At 40.8% G+C, this 18380-nt stretch overlaps 1 protein-coding gene across 2 annotated transcripts in view; it reads left to right on the top strand.

Annotated features, from left to right (window-relative positions):
- The window catches only part of LOC106609746 (oxysterol binding protein-like 8), a 245883-nt gene that overhangs the window by 28373 nt on the left and 199130 nt on the right, over positions 1-18380 (top strand). For both annotated transcript variants that reach the window (XM_045700096.2, XM_045700098.2), the window contains exon 3: positions 1176-1274. In XM_045700096.2, the coding sequence (XP_045556052.1) occupies positions 1221-1274 (54 nt within the window). In that variant the 5' untranslated portion in view covers positions 1176-1220. The remainder of the gene's footprint in view (positions 1-1175; positions 1275-18380) is intronic.

Genomic DNA, 18380 nt, shown 5'->3' with positions numbered 1-18380 from the left:
AGGGAGAGGGAGAGGGAGAGGGAGAGGGAGACAGAGGGAGACGGAGAGGGAGACGGAGAGGGAGACAGAGGGAGAGCAACGCCCTCAGCCTCGCCATCAGTTTATGCCTCTCAGCGGGTGGCAGGTACATTAGGCTAGATTGTCATGTTGGATTGTCGAAAGAAGCAGTTGCAATTAGGAAAGTAACTGAGGGGGAAAGAAATGATTGTTTCTGCCTTATGAGAAGCTGTCAGGAGGACATATGACGGATGTCACATTGGAAGTTCAGCCTTGCTCTGAACATCATCACATATAAGTAATAATTGAAAGGGTGGAGAGAAAACCCCCAAAATGATCAAAGCCATCAGAAGGGTTGAGCTGCAGATGGCAGCATATGACCCCTGGACATGGTGCTGCCTGGCTGGCCTCCACTTTCACTTGTGACCTTTAGGCGTGTGACCTTTAGGCGTGTGACCTTTAGGCGTGTGACCTTTAGGCGTGTGACCTTTAGGCGTGTGACCTTTAGGCGTGTGTCCTGATGTGCCGGGCTGTGCTGGGATCTCATTGTTTATGCTGTGTGTGTTTCTGTGGGTCTGTGTTAATAGTGTGTGTGTGGTGTGGTGTGCTTGCGTTCTTGTCCATCTGTCTCTCTTCCTCCCTCTGTCTATATGTTTACCTGTCATGTCCTGTCTCCCTCTCTGTTTCTCTCTTCCTCTCTGTTTCTCTCTTCCTCCCTCTGTCTATATGTTTACCTGTCATGTCCTGTCTCCCTCTCTGTTTCTCTCTTCCTCTCTGTTTCTCTCTTCCTCCCTCTGTCTATATGTTTACCTGTCATGTCCTGTCTCCCTCTCTGTTTCTCTCTTCCTCTCTGTTTCTCTCTTCCTCTCTGTTTCTCTCTTCCTCCCTCTGTCTATATGTTTACCTGTCATGTCCTGTCTCCCTCTCTGTTTCTCTCTTCCTCTCTGTTTCTCTCTTCCTCCCTCTGTCTATATGTTTACCTGTCATGTCCTGTCTCCCTCTCTGTTTCTCTCTTCCTCTCTGTTTCTCTCTTCCTCCCTCTGTCTATATGTTTACCTGTCATGTCCTGTCTCCCTCTCTGTTTCTCTCTTCCTCTCTGTTTCTCTCTTCCTCCCCCTGTCTTTATGTTTACCTGTCATGTCCTGTCTCTTAACCCTCTCTGGTTCTCTCTTCCACAGACATGCAGAGCTCTGAGCATCTCTAACAGGCAGCACTGTGGAACCATGGACTCTTCTTGTTCTGAGTCCCAGTCCCAGGGCGACGGTGAGAAAGCTCTGGTGAGTACATGCCCCATCCCTCCTCTCTTGGGCAGGGAAATGTCACCTCACAACTCGCAGCAGCATCATGTCCCTTTTGTCTGGACTCAGGCCTATTAGCTCTGGGCTTCTTGTCTTGTAAAGCCCAGTTATAAAGCCCAGTTATAAGCCCAGTTATAAAGCCTTCGTCTTATTGTGGTGCTCAGGGTCCTGGATGTCTTCCTCATTGGTGGCTTTGTCTTATGTCATGTCCTTATCAGTGATGATGACAGGGGTGTGTTCAGTTCAGGGCTCTGTGTCTTAATGATGTCCTACGGTGCTCATGTTCCTAGCCTGCCACTGGCTTTGGCAGTCCCACACTGAGTCACGGTTTCAGGCACTTGTGCCGGACATTAAAGGTCGCTTAGCCTCTCACTTTCATGCCTCGTGGGAATGCCAACAGCAGAGAGAGAGGAATATGAAGCGGTGAACGAATGAAGAAGATGAAAACCTGGAGAAGATCAAACCTGTCTAGTCCTTTCACATACACACCATGTCCACATACACACCATGTCCACATACACACCATGTTCACACTACACACCATGTCCACGTACACACTACACACCATGTCCACGTACATACCATGTCCACACTACACACCATGTCCACGTACACACTACACACCATGTCCACACTACACACCATGTCCACGTACACACCATGTCCACGTACACACCATGTCCACGTACACACCATGTCCACGTACACACCATGTCCACACTACACACCATGTCCACACTACACACCATGTCCACACCATGTCCACACTACACACCATGTCCACACTACACACCATGTCCACGTACACACCATGTCCACACTACACACCATGTCCACACTACACACCATGTCCACACTACACACCATGTCCACGTACACACTACACACCATGTCCACACTACACACCATGTCCACGTACACACCATGTCCACACTACACACCATGTCCACATACACACCATGTTCACACTACACACCATGTCCACGTACACACTACAGACCATGTCCACACTACATACCATGTCCACACTACACACCATGTCCACACTACACACCATGTCCACGTACACACTACACACCATGTCCACACTACACACCATGTCCACGTACACACCATGTCCACGTACACACCATGTACACACCACACACCATGTCCACGTACACACTACACACCATGTCCACACTACACACCATGTCCACACTACACACCATGTCCACGTACACACTACACACCATGTCCACACTACACACCATGTCCACACTACACACCATGTCCACGTACACACTACACACCATGTCCACACTACACACCATGTCCACGTACACACCATGTCCACGTACACACCATGTCCACGTACACGCCATGTCCACGTACACGCCATGTCCACACTACACATCCATGTCCACGTACACACCATGTCCACACTACACACCATGTCCACACTACACACCATGTCCACGTACACACTACACACCATGTCCACACTACACACCATGTCCACACTACACACCATGTCCACGTACACACTACACACCATGTCCACACTACACACCATGTCCACACTACACACCATGTCCACACTACACACTACACACCATGTCCACACTACACACCATGTCCACACTACACACCATGTCCACACTACACACCATGTCCACGTACACACTACACGACCACGTACACACTACACACCATGTCCACACTACACAACATGTCCACACTACACACCATGTCCACACTACACACCATGTCCACACTACACACTACACACCATGTACACACTACACACCATGTACACACTACACACCATGTCCACACTACACACCATGTCCACACTACACACCATGTCCACACTACACACCATGTCCACACTACACACCTTGTCCACAATACACACCATGTCCACACTACACACCATGTCCACACTACACACCATGTCCATGTACACACCACACACCATGTCCACACTACACACCATGTCCACATACACACCATGTCCACATACACACCATGTACACACCACACACCATGTACACACTACACACCATGTCCATACTACACACCATGTCCACATACACACCATGTCCACATACACACCATGTCCATGTCCACACTACACACCATGTCCACACTACACACCATGTCCACGTACACACCATGTCCACATACACACTACACACCGTGTCCACGTGCACCTAGCTATACCAACATCTATACCAACAGCTATACCAACAGCTATACCCAAATATATACCAACAGCTATACCCACATATATACCAACAGCTATACCCACATATATACCAACAGCTATACCAACAGCTATACCCACATATATACCAACAGCTATACCAACAGCTATACCCAAATATATACCAACAGCTATACCCACATATATATACCAACAGCTATACCCACATATATATACCAACAGCTATACCCACATATATACCAACAGCTATACCCACATATATACCAACAGCTATACCCACATATATACCAACAGCTATACCCACATATATACCAACAGCTATACCCACATATATACCAACAGCTATACCCACATATATACCACCAGCATATACCCACATATATACCAACAGCTATACCCACATGTATACCAACAGCTATACCAACAGCTATACCCAAATATATACCAACAGCTATACCCAAATATATACCAACAGCTATACCCACATATATATACCAACAGCTATACCCACATATATACCAACAGCTATACCAACAGCTATACCCACATATATACCAACAGCTATACCAACAGCTATACCCAAATATATACCAACAGCTATACCCACATATATATACCAACAGCTATACCCACATATATATACCAACAGCTATACCCACATATATACCAACAGCTATACCCACATATATACCAACAGCTATACCCACATATATACCAACAGCTATACCCACATATATACCAACAGCTATACCCACATATATACCAACAGCTATACCCACATATATACCACCAGCATATACCCACATATATACCAACAGCTATACCCACATGTATACCAACAGCTATACCAACAGCTATACCCAAATATATACCAACAGCTATACCCAAATATATACCAACAGCTATACCCACATATATATACCAACAGCTATACCCACATATATATACCAACAGCTATACCCACATATATATACCAACAGCTATACCCACATATATATACCACCAGCATATACCCACATATATACCAACAGCTATACCCACATGTATACCAACAGCTATACCAACAGCTATACCCAAATATATACCAACAGCTATACCCAAATATATACCAACAGCTATACCCACATATATATACCAACAGCTATACCCACATATATATACCAACAGCTATACCCACATATATATACCAACAGCTATACCACATATATATACCAACAGCTATACCCACATATATATACCAACAGCTATACCCACATATATATACCAACAGCTATACCCACATATATACCAACAGCTATACCCACATATATACCAACAGCTATACCCACATATATACCAACAGCTATACCCACATATATACCAACAGCTATACCAACAGCTATACCCAAATATATACCAACAGCTATACCCAAATATATACCAACAGCTATACCCACATATATATACCAACAGCTATACCAACAGCTATACCCACATATATACCAACAGCTATACCCACAGCTATACCCACATATATACCAACAGCTATACCCACATATATACCAACAGCTATACCCACATATATACCAACAGCTATACCCACATATATACCAACAGCTATACCCACATATATACCAACAGCTTTACCCACATATATACCAACAGCTATACCCACATATATACCAACAGCTATACCCATATATACCAACAGCTATACCAACAGCTATACCCACATATATACCAACAGCTATACCCACATATATACCAACAGCTATATCCACACCTATACCCACATATATACCAACAGCTATACCGACATATATACCAACAGCTATACCAACAGCTATACCCACATATATACCAACAGCTATACCAACATATATACCAACAGCTATACCAACATATATACCAACAGCTATACCAACATATATACCAACAGCTATACCCACATGTATACCCACAGCTATACACACAGCTATACCCACATGTATACCAACAGCTATACCCACATGTATACCAACAGCTATACCCACATGTATACCAACAGCTATACCCACATGTATACCAACAGCTATACCCACATGTATACCAACAGCTATACCCACATATATACCAACAGCTATACCCACATATATACCAACAGCTATACCAACATATATATCAACAGCTATACCAACATATATACCAACAGCTATACCCACATATATACCAACAGCTATACCCACATATATACCAACATATATACCAACAGCTATACCCACATATATACCAACAGCTATACCCACATATATACCAACAGCTATACCCACAGCTATACCAACAGCTATACCCACATATTTACCAACAGCTATACCCACATATACACCAACAGCTATACCCACATATATACCAACAGCTATACCCACATATATACCAACAGCTATACCCACATATATACCAACATCTATACCCACATCGATACCCACATATACACCAACAGCTATACCAACATCTACACCAACAGCTATACCAACAGCTTTACCCACATCTATACCCACATATACACCAACAGCTATACCCAGATATATACCAACAGCTATACCCACATCTATACCCACATATACACCAACAGCTATACCCACATATACACCAACAGCTATACCCACATATATACCAACAGCTATACCCACATCTATACCAACAGCTATACCCACATCTATACCAACAGCTATACCCACATATATACCCACATATACACCAACAGCTATACCTACATATATACCAACAGCTATACCAACAGCTATACCCACATATACACCAACAGCTATACCCACATATATACCAACAGCTATACCCACAGCTATACCAACAGCTATACCCTCATATATACCAACAGCAATACCCACATATACACCAACAGCTATACCCACATATACACCCACAGCTCTACCCACAGCTCTACCCACAGCTCTACCCACAGCTATACCCACATGTATACCAACAGCTATTCCAACAGCTATACCCACAGCTATAACCACGTATATACCAACAGCTATACCCACATGTATACCAACAGCTATACCCACATATATACCAACAGCTATACCAACATATATACCAACAGCTATACCAACAGCTTTACCCACATCTATACCCACATATATACCAACATGTACACCAACAGCTATACCCACATTTACACCAACAGCTATACCCACATATATACCAACAGCTATACCCACATATATACCAACAGCTATACCAACAGCTATACCCACAGCTATACCCACATATACACCAACAGCTATACCCACATATACACCAACAGCTATACCCACATATACACCAACAGCTATACCCACATATACACCAACAGCTATACCCACATATACACCAACAGCTATACCCACATATACACCAACAGCTATACCCACATATACACCAACAGCTATACCCACATATATACCAACAGCTATACCCACATATATACCAACAGCTATACCAACATATATACCAACAGCTATACCCACATATATACCCACATATATACCAACAGCTATACCCACAGCTATACCCACAGCTATACCCACAGCTATACCAACAGCTATACCAACAGCTATACCAACATATATACCAACAGCTATACCCACAGCTATACCATCAGCTATACCCACAGCTATACCATCAGCTATACCCACATATATACCAACAGCTATACCCACATATATACCAACAGCTATACCAACAGCTATACCCACATATATACCAACAGCTATACCAACATATATACCAACAGCTATACCAACATATATACCAACAGCTATACCCACATATATACCAACAGCTATACCCACAAATACCAACAGCTATACACACATATATACCAACATATATACCAACAGCTATACCAACATATATACCCACATATATACCCACAGCTATACCCACATATATACCAACATCTATACCAACAGCTATACCAACAGCTATACCCACATATTTACCAACAGCTATACCCACATATTTACCAACAGCTATACCCACATATACACCAACAGCTATACCAACATATATACCAACAGCTATACCCACATATATACCAACAGCTATACCCACATCTATAACCACATATACACCAACATCTACACCAACATCTACACCAACAGCTACACCAACAGCTATACCCACAGCTATACCAACAGCTATACCCACATCTATACCCACATATACACCAACAGCTATACCCACATATACACCAACAGCTATACCCACATATTCACCAACAGCTATACCCACATATACACCAACAGCTATACCCACATATATACCAAAAGCTAAACCAACAGCTATACCAACAGCTATACCCACATATACACCAACAGCTATACCAACAGCTATACCAACAGCTATACCAACAGCTATACCCACATATATACCAACAGCTATACCAACAGCTATTCCCTCACATATACCAACATCTATACCAACAGCTATTCCCTCTTATATACCAACAGCTATACCCACATATATACCAACAGCTATACCCACATATATACCAACAGCAATACCCACGTCTATACCCACATATACACCAACAGCTATACCCACATATATACCCACAGCTATATCCACAGCTATACCCACATGTATACCCACAGCTATACCAACAGCTATACCCACATCTATACCCACATATACACCAACAGCTATACCCACATATACACCAACAGCTATACCCACATATTCACCAACAGCTATACCCACATATACACCAACAGCTATACCCACATATATACCAAAAGCTAAACCAACAGCTATACCAACAGCTATACCCACATATACACCAACAGCTATACCAACAGCTATACCAACAGCTATACCAACAGCTATACCCACATATATACCAACAGCTATACCAACAGCTATTCCCTCACATATACCAACATCTATACCAACAGCTATTCCCTCTTATATACCAACAGCTATACCCACATATATACCAACAGCTATACCCACATATATACCAACAGCAATACCCACGTCTATACCCACATATACACCAACAGCTATACCCACATATATACCCACAGCTATATCCACAGCTATACCCACATGTATACCCACATGTATACCAACAGCTATACCCACAGCTATACCCACAGCTATACCCACATATTTACCAACAGCTATACCCACATATATACCAACAGCTATACCCACAAAAATACCCACAAAAATACCCACATATATACCCACATATATACCCACATATATTCCAACAGCTATACCAACATATATACCAACAGCTATACCAACATATATACCAACAGCTATACCAACATATATACCAACAGCTATACCAACATATATACCAACAGCTATACCCACATATATATACAAACAGCTATACCCACATGTACACCAACAGCTATACCCACATGTATACCAACAGCTTTACCCACATATATACCAATAGCTATACCCACATATATACCAACATCTATACCAACATCTATACCAACAGCTATACCAACAGCTATACCCACATCTATACCCACATATACACCAACAGCTATACCCACATATATACCAACAGCTATACCCACATCTATACCCACATATATACCAACATCTATACCCACAGCTATACCCACATATATACCAACAGCTATACCCACATATATACCAACAGCTATACCCACATATATACCAATAGCTATACCAACATCTATACCAACAGCTATACCAACAGCTATACCCACATCTATACCCACATATACACCAACAGCTATACCCACATATATACCAACAGCTTTACCCACATCTATACCCACATATATACCAACATCTATACCAACAGCTATACCCACATATACCACCAACAGCTATACCCACATATATACCAACAGCTATACCCACATCTATACCCACATATACACCAACATCTATACCCACAGCTATACCCACAGCTATACCAACAGCTATACCAACAGCTATACCAACAGCTATACCCACATATATACCAACAGCTATACCAACAGCTATACCCACATATATATACCAACAGCTATACCAACATATATACCAACAGCTATCCCACCATATATACCAACAGCTATACCCACATATATACCAACAGCTATACCCACATATATACCAACAGCTATACCAACATATATACCAACATATATACCCACAGCTATACCCACATATATACCAACAGCTATACCCACATATATACCAACAGCTATACCCACAGCTATACCCACAGCTATACCCACATATATACCCACAGCTATACCCACATATATACCAACAGCTATACCAACATATATACCAACAGCTATACCAACATTTATACCAACAGCTATACCCACATATATACCAACAGCTATACCCACATATATACCAACAGCTATACCCACATATATACCAACAGCTATACCAACAGCTATACCCACATATATACCAACAGCTATACCAACAGCTATACCCACATATACACCAACAGCTATACCAACAGCTATACCCACATATATACCAACAGCTATACCAACATATATACCAACAGCTTTACCCACATATATACCAACAGCTATACCAACAGCTATACCCACATATATACCCACAGCTATACCCACATATATACCCACAGCTATACCAACAGCTATACCCACATATATACCAACAGCTATACCCACATATATACCAACAGCTATACCAACAGCTTTACCCACATATATACCCACAGCTATACCAACACCAATACCCACATATATACCAACAGCTATACCCACATATATACCAACAGCTATACCCACATATATACCAACAGCTATACCCACATATATACCAACAGCTATACCCACATCTATACCAACATCTATACCAACAGCTATACCCACATATATACCAACAGCTATACCCACATATATACCAACAGCTATACCCACATATATACCAATAGCTATACCCACATATATACCAACATCTATACCAACATCTATACCAACAGCTATACCAACAGCTATACCCACATCTATACCCACATATACACCAACAGCTATACCCACATATATACCAACAGCTATACCCACATCTATACCCACATATATACCAACATCTATACCAACAGCTATACCCACATATACACCAACAGCTATACCCACATATATACCAACAGCTATACCCACATCTATACCCACATATATACCCACATCTATACCCACAGCTATACCCACATATATACCAACAGCTATACCCACATATATACCAACAGCTATACCCACATATATACCAATAGCTATACCAACATCTATACCAACAGCTATACCAACAGCTATACCCACATCTATACCCACATATACACCAACAGCTATACCCACATATATACCAACAGCTTTACCCACATCTATACCCACATATATACCAACATCTATACCAACAGCTATACCCACATATACCACCAACAGCTATACCCACATATATACCAACAGCTATACCCACATCTATACCCACATATACACCAACATCTATACCCACAGCTATACCCACAGCTATACCAACAGCTATACCAACAGCTATACCAACAGCTATACCCACATATATACCAACAGCTATACCAACAGCTATACCCACATATATACCAACAGCTATACCAACAGCTATACCCACATATATACCCACAGCTATACCCACATATATACCAACAGCTATACCCACATATATATACCAACAGCTATACCAACATATATACCAACAGCTATACCAACATATATACCAACAGCTATACCCACATATATACCAACAGCTATACCCACATATATACCAACAGCTATACCACATATTACCACAGCTATACCCACATATAACCAACAGCTATACCCACATATATACCAACAGCTATACCCACATATACCACAGCTATACCCACATATATACCACAGCTATACCCACATATATACCAACAGCTATACCAACATTAACCAACAGCTATACCAACATTTACCAACAGCTATACCCACATATATACCAACAGCTATACCCACATATATACCAACAGCTATACCCACATATATACCAACAGCTATACCCACATATATACCAACAGCTATACCCACAGCTATACCCACATGTATACCCACATCTATACCCACAGCTATACCAACATATATACCAACAGCTATACCAACAGCTATACCCACATATATACCAACAGCTATACCAACAGCTATACCCACATATACACCAACAGCTATACCAACAGCTATACCCACATATATACCAACAGCTATACCAACATATATACCAACAGCTTTACCCACATATATACCAACAGCTATACCAACAGCTATACCCACATATATACCCACAGCTATACCCACATATATACCCACAGCTATACCAACAGCTATACCCACATATATACCAACAGCTATACCCACATATATACCAACAGCTATACCAACAGCTTTACCCACATATATACCCACAGCTATACCAACACCAATACCCACATATATACCAACAGCTATACCCACATATATACCAACAGCTATACCCACATATATACCAACAGCTATACCCACATATATACCAACAGCTATACCCACATATATACCAACAGCTATACCCACATATATACCAACAGCTATACCCACATATATACCAACAGCTATACCCACATATATACCACCAGCATATACCCACATATATACCAACAGCTATACCCACATATATATACCAACAGCTATACCCACATCTATAACCACATATACACCAACATCTACACCAACATCTACACCAACAGCTACACCAACAGCTATACCCACAGCTATACCAACAGCTATACCCACATCTATACCCACATATACACCAACAGCTATACCCACATATACACCAACAGCTATACCCACATATTCACCAACAGCTATACCCACATATACACCAACAGCTATACCCACATATATACCAAAAGCTAAACCAACAGCTATACCAACAGCTATACCCACATATACACCAACAGCTATACCAACAGCTATACCAACAGCTATACCAACAGCTATACCCACATATATACCAACAGCTATACCAACAGCTATTCCCTCACATATACCAACATCTATACCAACAGCTATTCCCTCTTATATACCAACAGCTATACCCACATATTCACCAACAGCTATACCCACATATATACCCACAGCTATATCCACAGCTATACCCACATGTATACCCACATGTATACCAACAGCTATGCCCACAGCTATACCCACAGCTATACCCACATATTTACCAACAGCTATACCCACATATATACCAACAGCTATACCCACAAAAATACCCACAAAAATACCCACATATATACCCACATATATACCCACATATATTCCAACAGCTATACCAACATATATACCAACAGCTATACCAACATATATACCAACAGCTATACCAACATATATACCAACAGCTATACCAACATATATACCAACAGCTATACCCACATATATATACAAACAGCTATACCCACATGTACACCAACAGCTATACCCACATGTATACCAACAGCTATACCCACATATAAACCAACAGCTTTACCCACATATATACCAACAGCTATACCCACATATATACCAACAGCTATACCCACATATATACCAACAGCTATACCCACAGCTATACCCACATATATACCAACAGCTATACCCACATATATACCAGCAGCTATACCCGCATATATACCAACAGCTATACCAACAGCTATACCCACAGCTATACCCACATATATACCAACATCTATACCCACATATACACCAACAGCTATACCAACATATATACCAACAGCTATACCCACATATATACCAACAGCTATACCCACATATATACCAACAGCTATACCAACAGCTATACCCACAGCTATACCCACATATATACCAACAGCTCTACCCACATATATACCAACAGCTCTACCCACATATATATACCAACAGCTATACCCACATATATACCAACAGCTATACCCACATATATACCAACAGCTATACCCACATATATACCAACAGCTATACCCACATCTATACCCAGATCTATACCCACATATACACCAACAGCTATACCAGCAGCTATACCAACAGCTATACCCACATACATACCAACAGCTATACCCACATATACACCAACAGTTATACCCACATATATACCAACATCTATACCAACAGCTATACCCACATATATACCAATAGCTATACCAACATCTATACCCACAGCTATACCAACAGCTATACCCACATCTATACCCACATACATACCAACAGCTATACCCACATATACACCAACAGTTATACCCACATATATAACAACATCTATTCCAACAGCTATACCCACATATATACCAATAGCTATACCAACAGCTATACCAACAGCTATACCAACAGCTATACCCACATCTATACCCACATATACACCAACAGCTATACCCACATATGCCAACAGCTATACCCACATATATACCAACAGCTATACCCACATCTATACCCACATATACACCAACAGCTATACCAGCAGCTATACCCACATACATACCAACAGCTATACCCACATATACACCAACAGTTATACCCACATATATACCAACATCTATACCAACAGCTATACCCACATATATACCAATAGCTATACCAACATCTATACCAACAGCTATACCAACAGCTATACCCACATCTATACCCACATACATACCAACAGCTATACCCACATATACACCAACAGTTATACCCACATATATAAAACATCTATACCAACAGCTATACCCACATATATACCAATAGCTATACCAACAGCTATACCCACATCTATACCCACATATACACCAACAGCTATACCCACATATACCAACAGCTATACCCACATATATACCAACAGCTATACCAACAGCTATACCAACAGCTATACCCACATATATACCAACAGCTATACCAACAGCTATACCCACATATTTACCAACAGCTATACCCACATATTTACCAACAGCTATACCCACATATACACCAACAGCTATACCAACATATATACCAACAGCTATACCCACATATATACCAACAGCTATACCCACATCTATACCCACATATACACCAACAGCTACACCAACATCTACACCAACAGCTACACCAACATCTACACCAACAGCTATACCAACAGCTATACCCACATCTATACCCACATATACACCAACAGCTATACCCACATACATACCCACAGCTATACCCACATATACACCAACAGTTATACCCACATATATACCAACATCTATACCAACAGCTATACCCACATATATACCAACAGCTATACCCACATATATACCAATAGCTATACCCACATATATACCAACATCTATACCAACATCTATACCAACAGCTATACCAACAGCTATACCCACATCTATACCCACATATACACCAACAGCTATACCCACATATATACCAACAGCTATACCCACATCTATACCCACATATATACCAACATCTATACCCACAGCTATACCCACATATATACCAACAGCTATACCCACATATATACCAACAGCTATACCCACATATATACCAATAGCTATACGACATCTATACCAACAGCTATACCAACAGCTATACCCACATCTATACCCACATATACACCAACAGCTATACCCACATATATACCAACAGCTTTACCCACATCTATACCCACATATATACCAACATCTATACCAACAGCTATACCCACATATACCACCAACAGCTATACCCACATATATACCAACAGCTATACCCACAGCTATACCCACATCTATACCCACATCTATACCCACAGCTATACCCACAGCTATACCAACAGCTATACCAACAGCTATACCCACATATATACCAACAGCTATACCAACAGCTATACCCACATATATACCAACAGCTATACCAACAGCTATACCCACATATATACCCACAGCTATACCCACATATATACCAACAGCTATACCCACATATATATACCAACAGCTATACCAACATATATACCAACAGCTATCCCACCATATATACCAACAGCTATACCCACATATATACCAACAGCTATACCCACATATATACCAACAGCTATACCAACATATATACCAACATATATACCCACAGCTATACCCACATATATACCAACAGCTATACCCACATATATACCAACAGCTATACCCACAGCTATACCCACAGCTATACCCACATATATACCCACAGCTATACCCACATATATACCAACAGCTATACCAACATATATACCAACAGCTATACCAACATTTATACCAACAGCTATACCCACATATATACCAACAGCTATACCCACATATATACCAACAGCTATACCCACATATATACCAACAGCAATACCCACATATATACCAACAGCTATACCCACAGCTATACCCACATGTATACCCACATGTATACCCACAGCTATACCAACATATATACCAACAGCTATACCAACAGCTATACCCACATATATACCAACAGCTATACCAACAGCTATACCCACATATACACCAACAGCTATACCAACAGCTATACCCACATATATACCAACAGCTATACCAACATATATACCAACAGCTTTACCCACATATATACCAACAGCTATACCAACAGCTATACCCACATATATACCCACAGCTATACCCACATATATACCCACAGCTATACCAACAGCTATACCCACATATATACCAACAGCTATACCCACATATATACCAACAGCTATACCAACAGCTTTACCCACATATATACCCACAGCTATACCAACACCAATACCCACATATATACCAACAGCTATACCCACATATATACCAACAGCTATACCCACATATATACCAACAGCTATACCCACATATATACCAACAGCTATACCCACATATATACCAACATCTATACCAACAGCTATACCCACATATATACCAACAGCTATACCCACATATATACCAATAGCTATACCCACATATATACCAACATCTATACCAACAGCTATACCAACAGCTATACCCACATCTATACCCACATATACACCAACAGCTATACCCACATATATACCAACAGCTATACCCACATCTATACCCACATATATACCAACATCTATACCAACAGCTATACCCACATATACACCAACAGCTATACCCACATATATACCAACAGCTATACCCACATCTATACCCACATATATACCAACATCTATACCCACAGCTATACCCACATATATACCAACAGCTATACCCACATATATACCAACAGCTATACCCACATATATACCAACAGCTATACCCACATATATACCAATAGCTATACCAACATCTATACCAACAGCTATACCAACAGCTATACCCACATCTATACCCACATATATACCAACAGCTATAACCACATCTATACCCACATATACACCAACAGCTACACCAACATCTACACCAACAGCTACACCAACATCTACACCAACAGCTATACCAACAGCTATACCCACATCTATACCCACATATACACCAACAGCTATACCCACATACATACCCACAGCTATACCCACATATACACCAACAGTTATACCCACATATATACCAACATCTATACCAACAGCTATACCCACATATATACCAACAGCTATACCCACATATATACCAATAGCTATACCCACATATATACCAACATCTATACCAACATCTATACCAACAGCTATACCAACAGCTATACCCACATCTATACCCACATATACACCAACAGCTATACCCACATATATACCAACAGCTATACCCACATCTATACCCACATATATACCAACATCTATACCCACAGCTATACCCACATATATACCAACAGCTATACCCACATATATACCAACAGCTATACCCACATATATACCAATAGCTATACCAACATCTATACCAACAGCTATACCAACAGCTATACCCACATCTATACCCACATATACACCAACAGCTATACCCACATATATACCAACAGCTTTACCCACATCTATACCCACATATATACCAACATCTATACCAACAGCTATACCCACATATACCACCAACAGCTATACCCACATATATACCAACAGCTATACCCACAGCTATACCCACATCTATACCCACATCTATACCCACAGCTATACCCACAGCTATACCAACAGCTATACCAACAGCTATACCCACATATATACCAACAGCTATACCAACAGCTATACCCACATATATACCAACAGCTATACCAACAGCTATACCCACATATATACCCACAGCTATACCCACATATATACCAACAGCTATACCCACATATATATACCAACAGCTATACCAACATATATACCAACAGCTATCCCACCATATATACCAACAGCTATACCCACATATATACCAACAGCTATACCCACATATATACCAACAGCTATACCAACATATATACCAACATATATACCCACAGCTATACCCACATATATACCAACAGCTATACCCACATATATACCAACAGCTATACCCACAGCTATACCCACAGCTATACCCACATATATACCCACAGCTATACCCACATATATACCAACAGCTATACCAACATATATACCAACAGCTATACCAACATTTATACCAACAGCTATACCCACATATATACCAACAGCTATACCCACATATATACCAACAGCTATACCCACATATATACCAACAGCAATACCCACATATATACCAACAGCTATACCCACAGCTATACCCACATGTATACCCACATGTATACCCACAGCTATACCAACATATATACCAACAGCTATACCAACAGCTATACCCACATATATACCAACAGCTATACCAACAGCTATACCCACATATACACCAACAGCTATACCAACAGCTATACCCACATATATACCAA

The sequence above is a fragment of the Salmo salar genome, chromosome 17, assembly GCF_965601325.2.
Source record: "Salmo salar chromosome 17, fSalSal1, whole genome shotgun sequence".
Lineage (NCBI taxonomy): Eukaryota > Metazoa > Chordata > Actinopteri > Salmoniformes > Salmonidae > Salmo > Salmo salar.
This window is presented reverse-complemented; position numbering and strand designations above follow the sequence as displayed.